Here is a 25129-nt window from a genome sequence, read left to right on the forward strand (position 1 = left end):
AAGGCGTCATGTCTCGTCCTACATGTTTAGAGTTACTGCTTGCTTGGGACCTCTTCTAAATTGCGTTGAGCACGTTTAGTTTATATTGTGCTATATAAAAGCTCATTTTTCCTGTAGTGTTAAGCAGACAGTAACACATTCCTTGATGCCATAAGACACTAATCTGACGGAAAATATTTTCCACCTGATCTAACAAAGCTATCCGATAATAGCTGGGTGAGCAGCGGGTCATGATATAAACAACCTAATTCTGCACGGAATAAAAACATAAAAATCTTTAGCATGTCAATCGAGTTCGTTGCCAATTAAACTTTTAAAACTGAAACTTGAGCTTTTAGTCTCAAGAAACGATGGTTTGCGCCCTGTGTGATTTTGGTCTTGTTGAGAGCAGCAACGGTTTGACTCAGCAGCCCAATCCTTGCATGTAGTTTGACTGTGTGTTTAGTGTTTGGTTCTGCTGCCCCTCTTTCCTCCTTGCTCTTCTCTCCTCATCTCTCTTGATTCCCTCACCGCATATCTCCAGCCACTGCGGCCGTCAGCAAGCAATTCACATGTGTTTGAGTTGATGCCTGCCATTTTCATGTCTCGCTTGCAGACATCATAGAAACGCAAAGCTCGACGTCGAGAAGCTAGTTCAATAAACACAATGTCTTTGGGTTTGCGTCCATCGTCCATCCTGTGTACTTGACCAAGCCACCGTAAACGTCGCTGGCAGAGCATGAGATGCATGCTGAGGTAATGTGCTCTTTCTAGCACTGCAGTGTTGGTGAATCTGTCCTGTCATTTGATGCCGAGAATTCGTCGTAGACAGAGAATGTGGTAGTTTTCCAGGCGGTTCTTATGTCTGGCACATGTTGTCCATCATTTACTGCCGTAGTAGGCGACTGAGTATGCACGCCTGGTAGACTTTAATGTTCAAAGTGAGTTGCTTATTGGTCCACACTCTCTTGCTCGGTTACGTGCCATGACAGAGGCAGCTTTGGCGATGCGCTTGTCTAATTCAGCATCAAGTGAGAGGATGCAGGTGTGCCCAGGTGTGTGAACTGATTAGTGACTTCTAGCTCATCGTTGTTATTGCGACTTGCTGGCGTAGAGGAGACATCCTGGGTCAGGTGACGTTTGTTTTTTTGATGCTGGTTGTCGGTCCGAATTCCCTGTATACGTGGGGAAACCTGCCCATCACCGCTGCGTCATCTGCAAATAGCATTTCCCTTAAGAGGACTTTGCAGACCTTGGTCTTTGCTCTAAGCCTTTATATATAGCTTTTATATAGCGCGACATCCGCTAAGCATACTGAAAGCGGTTTACAAGGGGTCCCTAGCCAACAGCAACACTTAACATGTAGGACGAGTCTTGACACCTGTTAGGCGATAATACAATTTCTTTTTTGGACAGAAACAACGCTGTTAACGGCCAGATACTCATTTTACACCTGAGTACGGCGAGAGAATATGAGTAAAGAGCCTATTCCAGGACTCAACTATGCCCAACTCAGGATTCGAATCCAGGACCTTTCGATCCAAAGGCGAGTGTCATACCACTAGACCACATAGCCACAAATTAAGATATCAGTTCACAATATGACATGAATCAAACCTTAAATGTCATACCTGCAGTCCCCAGCATCATGAGATTGATTAATATGACATAGAGCCAAATATACAATGTCGTCTTCCCCTGCCTTTTCTTCTTGAGGAAAGCAATCATGTCTTCGATAGCACCGAAGCACCAGGAGTTGGAACAACTCTTACTGGCTGGAAAAGACAGCTAATAGTAAGTTACAGTTTTTAAATGAAAAATCATCAGAGACACACATAGATATATTCAAATAGATAAAGCCCACTCATATATATATATATATATATATATATATATATATATATATATATATATATATATATATATTCTATTTAGGAAACTAGACAAAACTGGTTTTCTTTTGGTTTATAATTTATTAAATTTTTGAAAACCGTTGAAAACAAACTCGCATATATTTTAAAACTAGTCTAGTAATAAAAAAAATTGAGCACAAAATTGAAATCATTACACACAATGCATTTCAGTATTTTGTATTGTGGAGATGTGGGCCCAGGAGAAGGTAGGCCTTGTCTGGACGCCGGGTTCGATCATTCTTAGTCTGACATTTCACCATCAGCTTTGTTCCAGCATGATTGTATTTAGGCTGGCATCATCATCAGGACCATTAAGGTACTCACGCTCCTGCACGACGACAACGTGGCAATCCTCCGCCAGAGAAATGATAGCTAATAGTAGTATGAGGACACCCATGATGAAAATATAGCGGAGGAACTGTGACAGTCTGCATGAAAACCGATAAGAAAGGTGGATTGAGGTGGTCGAAAAATTTGACCTGAGTCACTCGATCCGCCATGAATGGCAAACAATAAAAAAACTAAATCCTGAGTCATCCCAAATAAGAAAAGCGCCATCAATAGGGGTGGATAAAATAGCCAAATAAATAAAACAAAGAGGAAAGCACATACCAAAACACAAATTTGAGATAAACGTTAGGAAAGAATACCAGCGAATAATAAAATTACAACCTCCTCAATGCCTATTCCTCTCAATGCCAGTTTCACCAAATGAAATGAGAGAAGCGCTGAATAAAATGATAAATGGGAAAGCTTCAGGCATATAAGGATCTATCTAGATATACTTACCCATGTTGGACCTCAAGCACTTGACTGGTTGGCAAACACCGTAACAGATATCACGAACAAGGGTCAATATCCACAACATGGAAACATACAAAGATCATTGACATCCTGAAACCATGCAAACCAGCTACAGAACCATCCATCTACAGACCAATATAACTACTATGCTGCCTGTACAGATTACTAGAAAGAGTTCTAGTTACAAGAATCGCCCCTTATGTAGACAAATGGATACCAGCAGGGAGGTTTTAGACCACAAAGAGGAACAATTGAACAACTTTTGGCATTTAGGCAGGAAATAAATCACCTATTACTCTTGGAAATAGTACAATAGAATTTCCAAATAAAGAAAAAAAAACCCTGGCGTTATCCAAGCCACGTGAATAATCCATACAATCTATGTACATAGAAATGAAAAAAATAAGCAAAATTCGTCATTTAATACCGAAGCATATAGCAGAACTTTTAATTAATTCCCTTATTTTATCCAAATTGGACTAGTGTAACTTCCTCTGGGCGAATTTAGCTAAAGACAAAATTAGTAAACTTCAGGTTGCTCAAAATAACGCAGCCAGACTCATGGTACGCAATGACCAAAATTACCCGTCATCAACTCTCCTTCTCCGTCAGTTACATTGGCTTCCTGTGGAAAAAAAGAGTTGCTATAAGATTTGTACTGTTGTTTACAAATCCTTTAGCACTAACAGTCCCTCCTATATTAACTCTCTCCTTTCCACCTGCAGCAGAATCGTCACATTTGTTACGACACAAAATACATTTTTCTTCTTCAGATTTATTTTGTACATCATAAACTTTGAAGAATGACCTTTGTTTAATTAATAAGAACATAAAGTTGTTTTGTAGTGAGCTTGTTTGAGTTTAAAAAATCTAATTTTCTGCTGGGTAAGCCTGCCATTTTGGGAAAATACTGAAAATGATCGTTAAGGAGAGAGTTAAAGACCTTCTAGACATCTATGTCCCCAATAGAAACTTGAGGCCAAGCAATGACCAAGCTGTTTGGACAAGAAGTCCCCACACGAAAATTCTCGACATCAAACTCCGAGAATCCATGCGCATAATAACAGGATACCTCAAATCAACACCAAGCCCTTGGCTCCCAACTATAAGCGCAATCGCACCACCAGAACTCAGGCGAGAAGAGGCAACTCCAAAACTAGCCCACAAACTGAAAGACCTCACCATAATTTACCCCATTAAAAACCATCATACATGAAGCTCCCAGAACATTACGACTCAAATCCAGAAAGCCACTGAGAACTGAAAAACTTCGATATTGGGGAAACCTGGAGGGAATATTGGACAAATACCATGCCCGAGGGAGGTGGGGTAATCAAAGGCAGGAGGTTTCGACTGCGGTGACGAATCTAAAGACTGGCTGGAGACTACCAGTATGGAGATGTGTGTAGCCATACGCTACTACTACTAGTATTTTGTATGCCCACTGTTAGAATTGATGAAACAACACTTTGCCTAATTGATTCTGTCAGCTGATGGGCTGTTTCTGCTGATATGCCATTCCAAATAGTATTTATTCTGACGAACGGTTCATCGGATTTTGTACAGTGTTCTCACTTTCTTTTTTTAAAAGCTTTCTTTTCATAAGATCCGACATGGGTTTGATGTCAGGTGACACTGCCGACCACAGGTTCATTGCCCTTACATTTGAATCGTTTAGGAATTCATATATTTGTTGAGCTCTGTGTTATGAGGATTTATCATGCTGAATTATCACCACTTGATTATTCAAGAAAATCGCTGATGTCTAGGTCTGAGTTGTGCCTTTGGTTGATACGTATTAACTTTTCTACCACCAATTCTCACTTCCCACATCAATACAGATTCATATCCTCGATGTGTTACTTCAATGATGCTTTCGTCATTAAAACTTTCACCTCGACGTCGATAGCATGAAATCCAAATCTGTTTGTCTCTAGAATCAACTTCAAAAAGGGATCCGTCTGTAAATATAACGCCGTCCCACATAATCTGATTCAAGTTCTGGTGTTCACGTGCCCATCTCAGTCGAACAACTGGCTTCAAAGGGACGAATTACGGGTTTTGATATTAGAAACCACGCTCACTCAGCTTGGCAACTGTTGCGTGGAAACGCATAATATGTCAAATTAATATCTGATTTTAATGTTTTGTGTGGGTTTTTATAAGTTTTTATAAAGTGTAACTTTGGTAGCGATAAGTTTGGCAGTCCACATCTGCTCCTCATTTGTATCAATAAAGGATACATCAATAGAAAGAAAACAAAATTGTCTTCTTCTTTAAGATACACAACACGTACAACTGTCTTTTCTCTTATGTGAGATAAAAACAAATACAAACTGTCTAGCTTCTTTTGAAAATTACTATATATATATTTTTATATATATACACACACACACACATATATATGTATATATATATATATATATATATATATATATATATATATATATATATATATATAATACAAATTGTCACTCACATTTTTTGTGGCCGAGACGATTCGTTTCTGTGTCTCTTTACACGTCCTCAGTCGGCGTAATCCTTAATAATGTCCGAATATATATATATATATATATATATATATATATATATATATATATATATATATATATATATATAGAGAGAGAGAGAGAGAGAGAGAGAGAGAGAGAGAGAGCTTTCACTTCCTGGAGATAGCGATTGCTTAAAACAATATTATAGAAGATGAACAAAATTACACTTGAATTGTTTATATATATATATATATATATATATATATATATATAATATATATATTTATATATATATATATATATATATATATATATATATATATTAAAATTACACTTGAATTGTTTATATATATATATATATATATATATATATATATATATATATAATAATAAACAATTCAAGTGTAATTTTGTTCATTTTCTATAATATTGTTTTAAGCAATCGCTATCTTCAGGAAGGGAAAGCTCTCTCTCTCTCTCTCTCTCTCTCTCTCTATATATATATATATATATATATATATATATATATATATATATATATATATAACTTGGGCATTTATATAGCGCAATATCCACTAGACGTGCTCAGACGTGCTTAACACACACACACACAGACACAACACACATTTATATATATATATATATATATATATATATATATATATATATATATTATTTTTTATTATTTTTTAAAATATTTACCACAATGTTTGAGACAGTCTACATTAATGTTTCAGGCTTAATTTGCCATCGTCAGGACTGAGTTGTTTTGTTGACTGTTGTTGTTTCAACAACAAGAAACAACAACAGTCAACAAAACAACTCAGTCCTGACGATGGCAAATTAAGCCTGAAACATTAATGTAGACTGTCTCAAACATTGTGGTAAATATTTTAAAAAATAATAATTCGCTCCATTACTATATGTCGATCACTTTTCGTACCATATTTGTATCAAACACGATTCAATTATATATATATATATATATATATATATATATATATATATATATATATATATATATATATATATATATATAGATATATATATAATGGCGATGTTTTGTGAGACAATATTTATCATGCACTTACATGAATCTTTTGGTTTGGCCGGTTTAACACTTGGTAGGCAGAAAACACAATATAGTATCGCAAAGGCTGTGAAAGATAAATTGATAATTATACATTTATGACCAGACAAAGACCTCTGGACTGAAGGCAAATCTTATGTAACTGGAAATAAAGTAATTACAAATATACTGAGCGTCAATATAAACTGGCCACAACTTAACTACGCATAGCGTCATGACAAACACATACACTTTAAAATGGCGACTGCAGTGTGAAAGCAAAATAAATTCTACACAAAATGTCTCAGCTCTACAAGATTAAAAAAACTATTTTGTACATTAATTAAGGCTACAACGGAGAGCAAAAAAAAAAAAAAAGAAAGTAAAATCGACAGCTCATTAATGAGTGAAAAATTGATATTGCTTGGGTCGTAAAAGCGTCGGTTGCTATGTGCATTCTATTGCGAAGAAATATTGTGTAACGCAGGAAAACAATATAATAATATGCAAGAACACATTTTAATCTGAAACATAACCATTTTTCTCACACAAACTCTTACAAACTGTTTTAGTATGCCAAGCCTCTCAGAGGTTGTCAGAAGCCATCTGGTATAGGCATGAATGCTGCTGGCATTTCTTCAAGAAATATTGCAATGCTCCACCATTTTTCCGAATTCAGTATCAATAATATCATATTAAGCAAATTTTACGATCACAGAACTGTCTCCAACCTCCAAGCTATTGGAAAAGAAGAAGGACTTCTGTTGACCATGATAGACCACAGGTCCAAAAAATCATGAGACAACCCTTTGCACCAGTTGGAGATACTGCGAATGAATTCCAAATTTCATCATAAAAAAAGAGCAAAACTCAGAGAAGCAGGATTGAAATGCCGATGACCATGCGCAGAATTTCGCTCAAGGAAAACCACATGACTGCATGGTTGCTCACGAACGTTTGTCTCAGCCCTAATGGGACAGCGAGCGATCTTTTAGTCTGACAAAAGCAAGTCAAAGCTTTCAATAGGTGATGGACAGCAAACAATATGGTGCCAAAATGGCGATCGTTACAATGTCATTGAGAGCTTCATAACAGCACACATGTACAATGACTCCAAATCCGATCCAAAGCCCATCCATACAGCTTAAGTACTGAAGACAGACGCAACATTTGTGTGGTAGTAAGAGAGATAAACTGGATTTTCTTCACAATAAATTGGAAACTCCAAGTTGTAACCGTTTCCAAGTATGGCCTCCTTTAGTCTTTATGGACATTATAACTAGTTTACAAAATTAATAATCTGATCATCAGTACTGGCTGGGTAGCGGTATCCAACGGTATATGGCAAAAATACTTTTCGGTAGATTAACACCCCAGTTAAAGTATGGGAGAGAGAGAGAGAGAGAGAGAGAGAGAGAGAGAGGGAGAGAGAGAGAGAGAGGGAGGGAGGGAGAGAGAGAGAAAGAGAGAGGGAGTGTGTGTGTGTGTGTGTGTGTGTGTGTGTGTGTGTGTGTTTCCTTGCCTTGGCATGTCATAATGATGATGTAGACTTTGGTAAATCCCACCTCTCTACGGATGATACCGGAGACAAAGACAGATACACCACCAGCCATATATGTCATGGCCTCTACAATACCCACACGAACCTGCAAGGAAAATTACAAAATTTGTTGGCAATTCATTCTTGTCATAGAATGTAGCTAATAAATGGGACTTTGAACGACCATAAATGACCCAAAACCGCCAGTAAATGAGACTTTGAAAGGTCGTTAATAATCCTAAAACCGTCAGTAAATGGGAATACGAGAGACCATCGACTTTGGAAACTTACCTTACTGGAGTTCCTTCCCCCTACATAGGTTCAATGCCATGCATGGAACGTCATTCTTCACGCTCAAGGTCCATTGCGGAACAGATGATTATCTTTTTGCCAGTTGTTGCCTCCACATTTGAAAACGTATACGACCATTAAAACCCATCCATGGTCAATGGGATGTTGATAGCATGTATAGTCTCCCTCAAAACACTTAGAAGAGCATACTATGTAAATCTCTCGATGGATATGACTCGAAAAGCTCATAATATAAACATAGATTCTTTTATAAATGAAACAATCGAAACTCATTCCACCATTAAACCTCGTAGTAAACGTGACTCTGAAAATGTAAGTTCAACTCTCAGTAAGCGAGTCTTTAAAAACGTATGCCATACGCATCTTTTAGTAGATTGGACTGTAAGATTACTCAAACTCTCAAAATACTAGGGTAATGGAACCCTGAAAGCTTGAGCTTTTTATACAGAGGATTATCCACTAAATATGCTCAAAGCGCTAAACACAGGTCCAAAACTAACAATAACACTTAACATGTAGGACGAGACATGTTGCCTGTACACTGTAAGGTGCAATTACTATTTTTGAAAATCGTTTCGTCAAAAACAACACTGTAACCGGTCAGGGATACAATCTACACTTTAAATACGATGGCAGTATATGGGTAAATAGTCTTTTCCCAGGACTCAACTTTGCTTCGCCCATATGGACCCAGACCAGGGACATACAAGTCCTAAAGCGAGTGTCATACTACTAAACCACACGCCCGCAAAGCCACACACGATCCTCTCATTAAAGCAAGTGTTGAATATCATATAACTTACATAATACTATTTAAATGTTCTTTTTTTCACAATTCACACGATCCTCGAAAATCGTAGTCTATCTACAACTATTAATTTGAGCAATGACTAGGGATACACGTGGCTAGATAGCCCAGTGGTACGATGTCTCCATATCAAGCTTGAGCATAGTCATAACGGAAAAACAGCAAACTATATAAAGAACAACCAAAATTTAAAAAAGAAGGGAAATTGTAAACTAAAGGAGAAAAAATCAACAAAACAAACAAACAAAAGTAAACACAAAAAAAACATTTAAAAAACAACAAAACAAACAAACAAACAATCAAAAGACATTTTTAAAAAAACAACAAAACAAACAAACAAACAAACAAATAAACAAAAATAAACACCCCCAAAAACAATAGAAAGCAAAACAAAGCAAACTGTTTCTAATATTTTGATTGAGAGTGGCCTTTAGTTGCTTTTATTAATAGAGTGATTTGTTTGTAGTTTTTGTAGGAAATTGGATGTTAAGCATGATTCTCAGTTGTTTTCAATGGAATGTGTCTAGTTTTTCTTCCTCGTTCCGAGTAATAGCCCATGTTCCAGTTGTAAATGAGGACAGCTTTGACAGGGGACTTATAAAGCTTGATCCTTGTTGTTATTCTGCTTTTCTCCTATCTTAACCATATTTGCTGTAATTTGTTTAGAGCAGTTGTAAAGAGTTGTTTTCTTCTCTGGATATCTTCCTTATCTCCAAGTAGTGATCCCATTTTTTTTCGTCTTTTGACAGCTGTTTTCTTCCTTTGATAAAATCGTTATGTTTGTTTTCTCGACGTTGACAAGGAGCTTGTGGTTTCTGTTGTGAAGCTAGAAAGTAATTTGAATGATTGCCATGCAAAATATAGGCCTTATTCAACATTTAAATCGACATGATCTGGAAAGAAATTAACACACAAAGAGTTAGACAATACAGTACAGACACAGATCAATTACAAACATAAAGTGACAAATAGAACTATCTCTAAACAGTAAACAATATCATGACATTCTTCCCCCCTTGTATGTGGCAAGAGATTTAAAATTATGCTTCTCTTTTCGTAAACTGTATGGTCTCGTCCGAATGAAGACACTCCTTCTGGAGTTTGAACGGGATTCGTTTTGTGTAGAAAGCTCATTAGGACTGTTAGGATCAGAGACTGATGGTTCGTCCAAGGCAGATTTTTGCACATTCACCGGCTTCCACAGTTTGTACATCAAGCTGTTCTAGGACAGTTTCAGGTAAAATATTGTTTCCCACATTCTTTTGAACAGGTTGAAAATGTGGAGTTACGCTCTTGTTGTCAAACGCCATTGGTGATTCTTCGTTGGAACTTTGGGCAGTAGTCATTTCACCAGCAGAGGCTAAGTGACGCAAAGCCACAGTAGTTTCTTTGCCATCAGGAAGTCTTACGTAGGCATAGAGCGGATTAGCGTCCAACAGTTCCACTTCGTCCACCAATGGTTCGTATTTAGAGGCTCTTACGTGACGCCTCATCAAAACAGTTCCTGGAGTAGTCAGCCAGCTAGGAAGTGTTGTACCAGTGCTTGGCTTTCTATTGTAGCGGAAGATTCGTTCATGAGGAGTCAAGAAGCACTGACTCCCATTGACTCCCATGCAAACCACGTGATTTCAGGGCTAACGTGATAGTTTTCCAGAGGGTTCCATTCAAACGTTCTACTTGTCCATTTCCCCGGGGATTGTATGGGGTCGTTCGGCTTGAGGCGATACCCTTTTTGCACAAGAAATCTTGAAGCTCACTTGACATGAAGTTAGCACCTCTGTCAGAATGTATTGAAATAGGCATTCCAAACAATGAGAACAATTGACACAAGCACTTGATGATAGTTGATAAACTCATATCGGAGCATGGGAACGCAAAAGGGAAGCGAGAATATTCATCAATAACTGTTAGGAGATACCGATTTTTGGACGATGACGGCAAGGGACCCTTGAAATCCACACTCAAACGCTCGAATGGTTGAGTTGTTTTGACCATTTTGGAGTTCTGCGGTTTGTAGAATGAAGGTTTTAACTCACGACAAGCCCTACAATTGTTGCAGATTGTTCGTATTTCATCCACGGAATAGGGGAGGTTCTTTGACCTGACAAAATGGTTCATCCTTGCAATTCCAGGGTGGCAGAGTGAGTCGTGAAGGCTTTTTAAAGTTTCTAAATCTGAACCAGTAGATGAGCAGAACTCCCTTGAAAATGCGTCAGCCGCTACATTGTCTTTTCCAGGTCGATACACAACGTCATAACTGTAGCTTGACAGTTCAATCTTCTATCTTTGGATTTTATAATTCTTGACTTTTCCCTTTGCAGAATTTCTGTACATAAAGGCAACGCTTTTCTGATCTGTCACAAGTTTGAAATGCTTCCCAAGAAGATAGTACCTCCACTTTCGAAGGGTTTCCACAATAGCGTAAGCCTCTTTTTCAACAGAAGAATGCTTCTTTTCACAGTGGTTCAGAGTTCTTGAAAAGACGTCCACCTTGATTTAGTGTTGCTACGATTGCAATTTCAGAAGCGTCGGTTTCTACAACTAGAGGAGCGTTGTGGTCAATTGTCACCACAGCATCGTTTTCAATATCCTTTTTCAAAAGATCATACGAGTCCTTGGATTTTCCTGACAATGGAAATGTGTTATTTTTGGACCAGTGGGTGTACTTTATCCGAGAAATGAGGTATCCAAGATGAGTAGTATGCAAACATTCCAATCACTCTCTGTTGAGATTTGATATTGTGAGGATCTGAAAGTTCTCTCAGTGGCCGTAATCGGTCAGGGTCAGGCTGAATGCAACCTTTGGACACTTGAAATCCAAGTAACTTGATTTGTCTAACAGACTGGATAGTCTTACTTTCACTGAATGTTATATTATGTTCTTTGGCACACCTGAGAAATTTCACAAGGTTTTCATCATGCTCTTGTTGATTTCTGCCACGGATTGTCACATTGTCTAAGTAAGCAAATGTGTCACTCAGTTTCTCATCTCGAATAATGGAATCAATGATGCGCTGAAAGCAAGCCACTCCGTTAATGACTCCAAAGGGAATTCGTTTGAATGGGCAGAGATTTCCACTGGCCTCAAAAGCCGTATACAGTTTCTCCTCGTCTTTTATTGGGATCTGGTGGTAAGCACTTTGCAAATCGAGGGTGCTATAGACACTGTAGTTTGAAATTGTTTCAATCATTTCATTAATGTTTGGAAGTGGATATGCATCGAGCAGAGTGAAGCGATTGATGGTCTGACTATAGTCCACAACCATGCTTTTCTTGTGTCGCTCGTTAGTTGTCACCAATACCTGCGCTCGCCATGGAGAATCAGATAGTTCAATCACATCCTCGTCAAGAAGTTTCTGAACCTCAGAGTCAATGAATTGCTTGTCTGGTAATGAAAATCGTCTAGATTTTGTTGCAATAGGTCTGACTTCTGGAAGGAGATTCTTGAAAAAAGAAACAGGTTCGATTTTTTGCAGCAGTGAGACTACAAACGGAGAAAGTAGGCTTTGAACCTTTGAAGGATATTTGAACTCCATCACGCTGTTCAAGAAAGTCATGGCCTAAAATCAAGTCAGAACACAAACCTGACAGGATGGAAAATTTCACACTCTCATAGAAACGTCCCTGGTATTCCAAAGAGACAAAACAATGACCCTTGGTTGTACTGGAATGATTAGTAGACTCCATGGAGATTTCTTTCTTTGATTTGAAAATCTTCTATTGGAGACTTTGTGCGATCTCTGTTGAAATGAAACTCTCGGAGCTTCCAGTGTCTATCAACGCTTTAACGGGCTTGTTAAACAATTTCACGTCAATAACAGCTCTGTAGAGACTAGCGGGAGCCGCGGCTGAAAAGGCTGAACTGAGTGTATTCGGGTTTGTCGCAGATGCATATTCGTTTTTACTTTTTGACTGGCATACCTTTAGGAAATGCCCTTTTTTTCCACAACTTTTAAACAGCGCCTCTCTAGCAGGGCATTTTGATCGAGGATGTCGTTGGTACTCGCAGAAAAAGCATTTAGAGTTCGTGAGTGCAGCATTGAATGAGTCAAGTTCCTTTTCAGAAGGCGAAGGAGCAGTGCTGCCACAAGGCACAGTAGTTGGTGTGCTGTAGTTCTGAGAGTGTTTTTCAGCCATCTTCAAGGATCGAGCCTGTTCATAAGCGGCCATAAGTTCGATTGTCTTATTCTCGAGGAGTCGCTGCCTGATCTGATTAGAGGAGAGGCCACAAATGAAAGCATCTCGAATACAGTCATCCCTGTTCTTATCAGCAGTGACAGCTTTAAAATCACATTCTTTGGCAAGTCATTCAACTTTTGAAGGAACTGATCAAGGAATTGATCTGTTCTTGATTTGTAGTAGCCAAGACGTGTCTCGCGAATATTTCGTTCTTTGGTTTCACGTATATGATCTTCAGAACGTCAACAGCTGAATCAAATGTAGTACAATCAGCAATATGTTCGTAGACGATAGGATCGACGGAATTGACGAGCAGATTGAGTTTGTTGTCAGCCGCCTGTTCGGGTAACGAAGAGAGAAAGTTGTTAAATGTACAGAGCCAGTGATTCCATTGCTTTGATGCATCAGGCGTATTAGGTTCAGCGCTGAACCGCTCAGGTCGAAGGAATCGTTCCATGTTAAATGTTGAATAAATTGTTGTCAAACTAGAAAGTAATTCGAAAGATTGCCATACAAAATATAGGCTTTATTCAACATTTAAATCGACATGATCTGGAAAGAAATTAAAACACAAAGAGTTAGACAATACAGTACAGACACAGATCAATTACAAACATAAAGTGACAAATAGAACTATCTCTAAACAGAAAACAATATCATGACAGTTTCCAATGTAAGTTTTATCTTGTCGATGTCAATTTGGTCGATGCTGATGTAGTCGATGTCGTCCGCGTAAGCGATATGCGGTTTGTGCTATAGGTAATAGCTTTCCTGCATCTCTTAGTGAATTTTCCATATAAACAACGAACACGATCGCGATGAAACTGTCTCCGTGAGGTGTACCTATGTTGATAAATAATGGATTTTCGATTGAGAACCCATGGATTCTGTATTTTTAACCAATGTTTCGCTCAGCAGAAATCGGACAAGTCTGGGTTCATCTTCTATAATAATGCACTCCATGATCTTTAGAAGGGCATGTCGGTTACTGTGTCGAAAGCTGTGGACAAATCTATTCCTGTTATGGTAATGGTGGCATTTTTTTGCCAAGGTTTTCGCCACAAACCATGTATGCGTCCATACAACATCTGCAGTACTTTTGTCTTGGCGGAAGCCACTTTGGCTAGGTGAGATATATGCTTCAATGGATGGCCTAATCCTGTTCAAAGTTAAAATTGACAGTGTCTTTCTGATAGTGTTAAGCAAAGTAATTGGCCTTAGATGTTGGGGTGGACCTCCTAGGTTTTGGAATAGGTATTAAAATTCCCATGTTGATGTTGAGGGATTTGTGTGTTTCAAAGTCGTGGTTTAACAAATCGGCCACTTCCTCACCCAATCTCGATGTTCTGTATTTTAAAAGTTCTGTCGTCCTCTCCTGGTGCCCTGTTGTTGCCGAGGTTATTAAAGGCAAGTCTTACCTCCCTTGGGGTTATGAGCTTGAATAGTAGGTGGGGTTGTCCTGAAAACGATGGGATGGATTGCGTCTTTCCATCTAGAATTATTTTTTATAGTTGTCAGATATGTCTGGATTTGCCTGTAAGGTCTGCCACTATTTAGATTTTCGTGACGTTTGTTGTTAAGTATCTTACATGATTTATATATCGCCTGATCGCTTTTCGATGTGTAAATATTCGCAAGTTGTTTGTTTAATTCGTTGTTCTGGATTTTCAATGATAGATAATATTTATTGCGTTCGGTTTTTAGTTTGCATTTTATTTCCACATCCTTTAAATTATGTATTTGTTTGTTTCATAGAGTTAATGCCATTCGAATAAGAGATTGCAACCATTTCCAAATCAAGATAAGGAAAGTTGCAGCGCCATTTACCCTCCAATGTTACAAACACGTAGAGAGAGTGGAGGAAGTGGTTTGATACGTTGAGGGAAAATTGAAGATCCAATGTAGAGATTTAGATTTTAAAACGGTATGAACCACATTGTGTGTTAAATAAACTCTCTGTAAAACTGAATCAGACGCATTTTTCTTTTTCTTCCAATCTTTGGGTAAAACATCGCTTGAAGCAAATTTCTCCCTTTTTAAAAAAGCGCGACTGTATTTTAAGGCTTAAAGCATCTTCCTGAAATTTTCACCCCCACAAAACTTGAATAGTGATGGAAAACTATGCCCAAAAAAATTAGATGTTTCTATAATTTTTAGTTTTTAAGCCATTTCAATTCTTTATCGGGTAGTAATAAATAACACCATGTATTATGTGAATTGGGGTCCCGCTATCTCAGTTGGTAGAGCACCCATTTCACATGTAACGGGACCAAGATCGATCCCGGATGCAGTCGAGATTTTTTTTTGCTCCCCCCCCCCCCTGTCCACCCAGCAGTATTGGGTAGCTTGGTCTGTTAGATCTGGCGAAAGTACTTTTCTTAGACTAGCGTCCTATCCAAAGTATAGCAAGCGATTGCTATTGTCCGTTTCACGCTACAGAAACTGGGATAAACCTCCGCTCCATGGCTTAATGGCTCTGAAGGACTTTTTAAAAAATGATATGTTAATTACGTGATGGCATCGAATTTTGGTATTTAATCAGACCAGTCAGGCCTGTGATTCATTGCCACCAATATTTTTGTTTCGAAAACAAATCAGTAGTAATTATTAAATCAACAACATTATCTAAGTTTTCAGCTTAAGTTGCATAGTTGGACCCACTTATGGCGTCTTATCCATTTGTAGGGTTGGGAGTGTTATGTAGGGTGGATGGGTGTGAGAGGGATTGGAGGCATTTTATTGGCTCTAGGTAAATGAAACCCTTAACCCTCTTCCGCACTAGGACAGTACTGTCCTGGGACAGTCCTGTCCCAAATCTGTAACATATAGAATTTAGAGAAATCTTCCGCACCTATTGGGACGGGACAAAACAGTCCCGTTGTGTCCCAAGCCGTTGTGAAATGCTACAAAATCAACGGGACAGGACTGTCCCAGTCCCGTGCTCATATCGTTTGTGATAGTAGAAAAATATAGCAGACATCCGCACTAGGACAAAAAAGTCCCAGACTTGTCGGCGCCGTGTCAAAATTGAAATGCCTGTCTTTATTTTCTGCATCCCTACTACTACTACTACTACTACTACTACTACTATTACTACTACTACTACTACTACTACTACTACTACTACTACTACTACTACTACTACTACGCTTCTGCTGCGGCTAATGCCACTAATATATTAATACCTACATCCCTTACATTTTGTATTTATTTCCAATTCCATTGTATTTATTTTCCAACAATAGTCCACACTTTATTTTAGTTCACTGTCTTCTATACTGCATTACACAGTTCCTACCCGCCTCCACTCTTTCAACATAATTAAGTACGCACCTTTTATAAATGTCTATTGCTCTGTTTTAATTCGCGCTTCCTCACAAAGTAGCATACAATTTCCTGCCCATCAATGTTTTTGTTTATAATTCATCATGTATTGTTGATGAAGGGGAAGCCCGAAACGTCCATTTTAACTGTTTTCGTATATTAAACTGAAGCTTACATTCAATTTCACAGTTATGATTTATTTATTTATATTCTGGATATAAAAAAGCAAGAACAATTCAAAAAATAATTCTATGTGACGTACAGAAGGCATAGCAACATAAACATTTTCGGCAATTTAAAAACGTATGTTTATAAATATAATTTAAGAAGTGTCACACTTTGTGACACAGCAGTAACGTGTCTAAAACCGGTCGCACATCTATTCGGTACCTTGTGGGATCAATTATCTTTATCGTTATTTATTTTGGGAATTTTCAATGAAAATATTTTAAAGTAAGTCCTTCTGAGCCACTTGGACTCATTGTAAGACAAATTAACTCCTTTAGAGCCTTGTAGCCAATGGTGCAGGAGTTATTCCGGTTTCAATAGTGTGAAGCGGACAATTAACGTATTTGTTTGAAAACCTTTGAACAGGACGCTAGTCTATCGCAGATTACTATCCCAGCTTGACAGGTACCCTTTTACACCTGAATGGAGTGAGTGATTGGAGTAAATTTTCTTGCTCTAGAAAGTACAAATTGGCTTCGGTCGGAATCGAACACAGAACTTCTGAGTCCAGAGTACAACGCGCTAACCATTCGGCCATCTTGCCTCCTAAGCTTATAAATCCGGAACTTATCCATGTTGCTGTAGCGTTGAGCAGACAGATAACAATTTAAAATTTAAAAAAATAAAATTCCCTTTTTCATCCCATAGGGGAACTTTTTCTCGAGGGTCTATTCCAAGGGAAGACTGGAATAACCCAGGCGTTAGCCGCAATGCAGCGCCGCAAATTGAGCTAGGGCGAGGTATAATCCAGGTGTTAGCCGCAGTGCAGCGCCGCAAATTGAGCTAGGCGAGGTGACTTACTCAAGGCAACACAGCGCATCAGCGGGTCATCGAACTGATGCCTTTCGGGTACGAAGCAAAGACCGTACCACCGAGCCATGCTGACTTTCTATTATCCTCTTGAATGATGCTAGTCCGTCAAAGATACTTTCATCAGCGAACTGGTACTCATTTGCACCTGGGTAAAATGAGGTGATTCCAAGAAAGTCATTTTAAGATAAGATCGGAGATCACCATAGAGTCTACGGAATTGACCCTTGAGCAATCTTTGGGTCATTAAAGGATCCACCCAATATTGTTTTCTCTTTCAATTTGTCTTTTTTTTCCACGTAGTAAAACACAGAAATATGCAACCTCTATTTCATCCATTACTAGTAGTAGTAGTAGTAGTAGTAGTAGTAGTAGTAGTAGTAGTAGTAGTAGTAGTAGTAGTTGTAGTAGTAGAAGTAGTGCTAGAAGAGGTGGTAGTTGTAGTGGTGGTAGTAGTAGTAGTAGTAGTAGTAGTAGTAGTAGTAGTAGTAGTAGTAGTAGTAGTAGTAGTTGTTGTTGTTGTTGTTGTTGTTGTAGATGTAGTAGTCGTAATGGTAGAAGTAGTGGTAGTAGTAGTAGTAGTAGCAGCAGTAGTAATAGTAGTAGTAGTAGTAGTAGTAGTAGTAGTAGTAGTAGTAGTAGTAGTAGTAGTGGTAGTAGTGGTGGTGGTGGTGGTAGTAGTAGTAGTGGTAGTAGTAATAGTAGTAGTAGTAGTAGTAGTAGTAGTAGTAGTAGTAGTAGTAGTAGTAGTAGTAGTTGTAGTAGTAGCAGCAGCAATAATATTACTCTTGCTATAAGAATATTTCATGATTATATAAATCTTATGTAAACAAATCCCATTGTACAGTGTAAAAAATCATTATCGTCATGTCGTATCTTATGTTGATTCATAAAATGTGAATTATTAGAGTTGTACCAAGGACTTATTTTTAAAATTATTAATTTATAATTCAAACTATTAAATAACTAATCTATTAATTAGAAGATTTTACATTATTATTATCACCATTATAATTATTATTATTATTATTATTATTATCATTATTATTATTATTATTATTATTATTATTATTATTATTATTATTATTATTATTATTATTATTATTACTATTATTATCATTATTACTATCATTGTTTGCCTTGCTTTATTATTGATTTTATTTACTTGATTTGTTGATGAAAATATAATATTCTTGTATCAGTTATATTGACAATTGCCTACAAATAAACTTTTGAATCTTGTAAAAAAATTTTTTTTTAAATGCATTCGCGCAGGTGTGTCCCGGGACAGTCCTGTCCTAGTGCGAAACCCCTTTTGAATAGAAATTTTCTCCAATGGGACAGAACAAATTTGTCCCGGGACAGTTTTGTCCTAGTGCGGAAGGAGGGTTAAAGTCTGTGTTTGCCCTAGGCTTGGCGTTATCATGAACTGGCAAAGAGAACGTCAAGTTTTACGGGTTATCTCTTTTTAAACATTTTCAATTTTGATTATTTTTTCAAGCCCCCCTACACACTTTTCCTAATGGAAGCATGTAACGTCTCACAAAGTATAACATTATACACACACACACACACACACATACACACACACACACACACGCAGACACAGAGAGAGAGTGAGAGAGAGAGAGAGAGAGAGAGAGAGATAAAGAGAGAAAGAAAGAAATAAAGAAAGAAAGGAAGAGAGAGAGAGAGAGAGAGAGAGAGAGAGAGAGAGAGAGAGAGAGAGAGAGAGAGAGAGAGTTACCCAAACTGACGCACCAAGCGTTTTCAACATAAATGAGAGACAGACATATATGACCTAAAAGTGTAGTTAGCCCAGTAAAAACCATCATTCAAATCCTCACCGTTTTACTTTCAGGGGCTGCCACATGCACAATGTAGGTATATATTCCCATGAGGAAAGTGGTGAAGGTACCAAGTGCACCATTGAGGAGCGAACCTCCAACAAGTATCCTGATATCCGAGTCCATGTAGAGAGAACCAAAGTAATTTATACCGTTACAGCAGAAGCCACCCACAAGTGGTAAGTATATGGGGATCTTTCTGTCCACCTTTGAAATAAGACGAAATTGAAAAGTGGGTCATGAATTTAAAAAGTGGTGAACGGTACAATGTCAGACAAAAGGCCAGTAAGATGCAATAAAAAACTGATTATAAACATTTTGGTTTACGCAGCTAAATTGATTAATGGGAAACCAAAATCATATTTTTTCTATTGTTGACTGAAACTCAACACTTCAAAAATGTGTCCATGTCGTTCTTGTTACCTTTCTTCTTCTCTTTTTCCGGCTTTTCAAACTTTGACAAAGCAGAACGATGTCTGGCTCCATTTCTGGTCAAGACAATACACTTTGATGACAAACCCAAAATAGGTTTTATATTTTTTTTTATTGTTTGTTTTGTTGGGGTGTTGTCTGGTCTGTTCTTTTTCTGTTTTGTATTGTTTTTTTTTTGGTGCTTTTGTTTGGATTTTGTTTTTCCTTTCTATTCTTTTTTAAAGCTCGTGTACTTTGTTTCTTAAACCTGTATCCAACGACACTCTGCTGTCCAAAAATAAGATGTCTTCAAAATAGAATCAGGCTAGGTCAACGTACACAAACTTACAAGTCTGTATTTCAGTTAAATTCTAGAGGACCATAAATTTGATAACGATATTACTTTCACTTCATCAAAATATGAAAATCTGCAAAACAAAATCACGAGGCTTGAAAAGTATGCAAACTGGACAGGGATCATATTCAACAGAAGAAAATGTAAAAGCATCAAAGTGAATAGTAATAAAGGAGATAGGTGAAAGTGAAAGAAGGAAAGATAGATGTTGTGGACACTCGCAAAACCCGCAGACACCCGTGGACACCAGTGGGGATTGAACACGGGACTAGGGGAAGTGGACACAAGTGGGGAATAAACCAGGGACTATGGGAGGTGTACACCAATGAGGAGTGAACCCGGGACTAGGGGAGTGGGACACAAGTGGTGAGTAAACCTTGGACTATGGAAGATGCACACCAGTAGGGAATAAACCTGGGACTATGGGAGGTGGACACAAAAGAAGAGTGAACTCCGGGAGTATGGGAGGTGAACATAACTGACATAATATCCACCTCCCATAGTCCAAAGTTTATTACCCACTTGTGTCATCTCCCCTAGTCCCGGGTACAATCCCCACTGGTGTACATCTCTCGCAGTCACAGATTCACTTCTCAATGGTGTCAACATCGGGTAGTCTCGGGATCACTCTCCATTGGTGTCAATCTCCCACATTCCCGGGTTCACCCCAAATTGTGTCAACCTCCAAAAGTCCCACGTTCATTCCCCACTGATATTACCATCCCATAGTCCTGGGCTCACTCCCCGATTGTGTCCACCTCGCATACTCCCGGGTTTTCTCCCTACTGGTATCTAACTCATATAGTCCCAGTTTATTCCCCACTTGTGTTCACCTCCCCTAGTTCCGGGTTCAATCCCCACTGGTGTCCACTTCCCACAGTTCCAGGTTCACTCCCCAATTGTATCCACCTCGCATACTTCCGGGTTCACTCCTACTGGTATCCACTTCCCATAGTCCCAAGTCCATTTCCCTCAGATAACTTCTTCCTATATCACAGGTTCACTCCCTACTGGTGCCCACTGTCCTGAGTCCCTGGTTAATTCCCCACTGTTGCCCACTTCCCATAACATTGGACATTTCGGTAGGTTTCGAAAAGAAGAAGTACCATTTTGGGTTCAGTCTCCACTGGTATCTGCCTCTCGTAGTCCCAGGTTCATCCCCATTTGTGGTCACCTCCAATAGTCTTATGTTCATTCTCCTCTGGTACCCAAATCCCACAGTCCTGCTTCAATTCCCACTGGGATCCATCTCCCATACTCCTAGGTTCATTTCCCACTAATATCCTATTCCCATAGTTCCAGGTTCACTCCCCACTGGTGTGCACTTCCTTGAGTCCCAGGTTCGTTACCAATTGGTGCCCATCTCCTATAGTCTCAGGTTCATTCTCCTCAGGAATCCAACTCCCATAGTCCGGCTTCAATTCCCACTGGTATCCATCTCCCATAGTCCCATGTCCATTTCCCTTCTGATATAATCCTCCCATAGTCCCAAGTCCTCTCCCCCACTGGTGTACACTTTCCTGAGTCCCTGGTTCTCTCCCCACTGCTGCCTACTTCCCATAACTTTGTTCGGTTTCGGTGGGTTTCGGTGGGTTTCAGCTGGTTTCGTAAAAAAGAAACACCCCCATCCTCCCATAGTCCCAGGTTCACTCCCCACTGGTGTACACTTCCCTGAGTCTGTGGTTCACTCCCCACTGCTGCTTACTTACCATTACTTTTTCGTAAAAAAGAAGCACCCGAGCAGAGGTTAGTAAAGATGGAGGGGGAGTATCAGATACTTATTTAAAGGGATGGGATTTGCAAGTGAAGCATTTGATGGACTTGGTAAAAGCTCCCAGGCATGGAAACTAACAAAAGAAGAAGAGAGGAAACTGGATGCTTTCCAAACTAAATGCTTGAGAAGAAATGTTGAGAGTAAGATTGAAACAGCATGTAAACAATGTAAGAATTTCGGAAATGGCAGAGAGAGAGAAAGCTAGTGCGGTGGTGTGAAGGAAGAGGTCGAACTAGATTGGACATGTCTTGAGGAGAGCGGAAAAGAACGATTCTGTTGTGGCCTTAGGATGTGGTCCAGAGGGAAACAAGAGGGAAAGGAAGGCCCAAAACAGCAACATGGGATGTGGAAAAAAGAAAGGAATGAAAGTGGATGACACTCTTGGGCCCGTTTTAATGAAAGCGGACTAACGCTTAGTCTCTGGCTATAGTCAAGGACTTGAGAAAATCGAATTTTATATGAGCTGACCAAGCAAGTACCAGACTAAAATCACGGCACCTTCGGACTAAGTTTGGCCAAGTTTTAGTCATCTGCTGAGGCTGGACTTCAACCTTAGTCTGAGACTAGTTACTAGAATGCATCGTAGCGTCGACAAGAAAGCAGCTATTTTTATTCGATTCCGAAAAACAATACGTTGGTTACGAGTGACAGACGCAAAGAGTGTCCTGTTGCTATTGACACTGGCTTTAAAAAACTGTAAGATAAATGCAGATCGTCGAGAGTATACGTTTTTGTGAGTAAAAATTATAAAAAATACCCCAAATCTAATCGGACTCGCGAGTTGCGAGTGAACAGAGATTCGAAGTCGAAGGGTTCCCTTCAAAGAACCAAAAAAAATAAATAAATAAAACGATTAGAAAGTATTGTGGAGACAAAAGTTATTCTGCTGCCATTGTAACTGATTGAAATATTGTGATTCATCAGAGCACACTTTCCGTTTTTTTATTTTTTGTTTTTTTTGTTGTTGTTGTTTTTGTTTTTTTTTTGTTGGTTTTTTGTTTTGTTTGTTCAAATTTGTTCGAGTTTCAATGAAACTTTCATTGGCCTAAATATAGAATTGACAGTCGACCATGGATTATGGATATCATTGTAGTCTGATCAGTCGATAGTCAAAATCACGTGATTTGATTTATCATGGCTATATTAAGTTTAAATATGAAACGGAACGAAATATATCTATAACGGATGTGTTGATAATTTCCTCTTTGGAAATCTTTCGCGTTGAAAGTATGAAGACTGATATCTTACCTGCCATCGTGTACTAAAGAGCCTGATGTTACCAGCATATAATAACATGGAGTCGACGTCCGTACAACGCTCACTTCTACCCAAGAGCCTAGAAAATGTTCATAAAATTCGATTTTTAAGTCTCCTGCTTCGACTATCAAGTCATTTACTAGACTACTAAAGAACTAAATCTAGTCCGCTTATACAAAATTGGGCCCTGGCAGAGTCAAGGACCGAATGAAATGGAAGGAAAATGTTCAGACCTTATGCCCCTCTTGGCGCTGGGAGATTTAAGACTAAGGTAAGAATACCCCAACTAATGATATCATTATTCTATTGGGAAACCAAAATAAAATGTTTCCCGTTACTGACTTTCACTCATCCAGGAGCATAGGCGATCAACAACACTCCTCCACCGGACATGGTTTTGTACTGTTATCTCCACTTTCTCCTTAAATTCATCCTCTGTGTTGCCCTCCAGCTGCTACTTTATTTTCCTGAGGATTCCACGGGAGTGCCTGGCGTGTGATGTTGGATACTGGCTTTCTAAGGATGTCTATTCCAGTCCCACTTTCTCTGTCGGATCGACTGGTGTCTGTACTGTACGTTACCATAGTTTTTTATTCGTTATTCTATCTGACCACCTTATGATATAGATAATTACAGCAGGCACAACAAAGTTAAAACAAGCCTATCACTCGCAATTAGAGCGTGGTCATAATCGCCCTGCTTTGTTTGTTGTTTTCTTTTTGTTTTTTTTTGTTTGTTTTATCTTCCTACCTACCTTGTCACCCCATGAGGCCAGGAAGAAAAAAACGAGGAGTGTGGTTGGAACTGACACAGAAATTTGCTGCACCATGGTCCAATAAGAAGCTTCATCTTGTATAATGTCTTGTTCATGTTTGTGCTGCCTCTGAAAAGTTTTGTTGTCCATCAAATCACAGAACGTGTCATTGAATTGGATCAAACAAGATTTCTTATACATGAGGGCCTGAAAGTTAAGATGAGAAGAGAAACAAAAAAAAAATCAAATTACTCATTGCCCGTTCGATACATTTTCTCTTAAATGAATAGATAGATAAATAAATATGGACATTTATATAGCGCATTCCACAGGTTTCCCGTTCCCAATGCGCTTCACGATACTTTATTTATTTCCACAAGAAGCCAGTTGAAATCATATTATTATGTCCATTTCAGGTAACAAAGTCACCTTTTATGCTTCCCTTGTGCTATAACTATAACACTCTTACAATATCATCAGTCACTGTTTATAGCCTGGTGTACATTCGCACTTGAAAAAAAGGAAATAATGCCTGTAAAGTACCTTCCCCGTGGACACAACGTCGGGACCAGACTTTTTTTTATCAACTCTGTCATCCTTTTGACTAATGACGACGCTCAACACCAGTTGACTTTAGTGACTAGATGTCGTCTCCAACACCACAATACATCAATATATCATGGTGATTTAAACGATGTAGGTATTGTATTCTCTCAGTAGGCCATTAGATGCAATAACGGATTTTAATCCTATTTAAGAATATGACAATACAATTTGCAAGACAAAACAATCTCTAGATCTAACCCTAAAAACAACAAAACGTAACATCTTTTTAAAACCGAAGAGCAAAAGACTTTTAAAACAAATTATGCAGATATTAAAAAGTCTTTACGACCAGAAATTATTTTATACCTGAATACGGTGAGAGAATGTGAGTAAAGAGCCTTTTCCAAGGACTCAACTATGCGCCGCTCAGAGCAGGACTCGAACTCAGGACCTTCCTATCTGAAGGCGAGTGTTATATAACAAGACCGCATAACCGCACTGCAATATAGGAGAATCAACCAACTCGTATATGATATGTATCGAGAGGGAATGAGGGGGGGGGGGGGGGGGGACCAAGTGGAAAAGGCACTGTAATAACTTCGCTCCCTGATTCCAATATCAATATTACTCTTTTTTGGGCTTTTTTTGTCATGACCAAGGAACCTAACCCATAATATTGCTCTCATTGAGACCATGCATTGGGCGTGCTCTTTAATTTGTTTCTCGA

General features: G+C 38.6%; 1 protein-coding gene across 6 annotated transcripts in view; it reads right to left on the minus strand.

Moving 5' to 3' along the window:
• The window catches only part of LOC144979706 (proton-coupled folate transporter-like), a 47652-nt gene that overhangs the window by 6386 nt on the left and 16137 nt on the right, over positions 1-25129 (minus strand). For all 6 annotated transcript variants that reach the window (XM_078926682.1, XM_078926647.1, XM_078926676.1 and 3 more), the window contains 5 exons: positions 23857-24063; positions 19306-19512; positions 7780-7903; positions 6280-6345; positions 1611-1754 (listed from right to left, as the gene is read on the minus strand). In XM_078926682.1, coding sequence (XP_078782808.1) covers positions 1611-1754; positions 6280-6345; positions 7780-7903; positions 19306-19512; positions 23857-24057 — 742 coding nt within the window. In that variant the 5' untranslated portion in view covers positions 24058-24063. The remainder of the gene's footprint in view (positions 1-1610; positions 1755-6279; positions 6346-7779; positions 7904-19305; positions 19513-23856; positions 24064-25129) is intronic.

Source organism: Berghia stephanieae, chromosome 1, assembly GCF_034508935.2.
Source record: "Berghia stephanieae isolate SIO BIC M18660-M18661 chromosome 1, UCSD_Bste_1.3, whole genome shotgun sequence".
Taxonomy (NCBI): domain Eukaryota; kingdom Metazoa; phylum Mollusca; class Gastropoda; order Nudibranchia; family Aeolidiidae; genus Berghia; species Berghia stephanieae.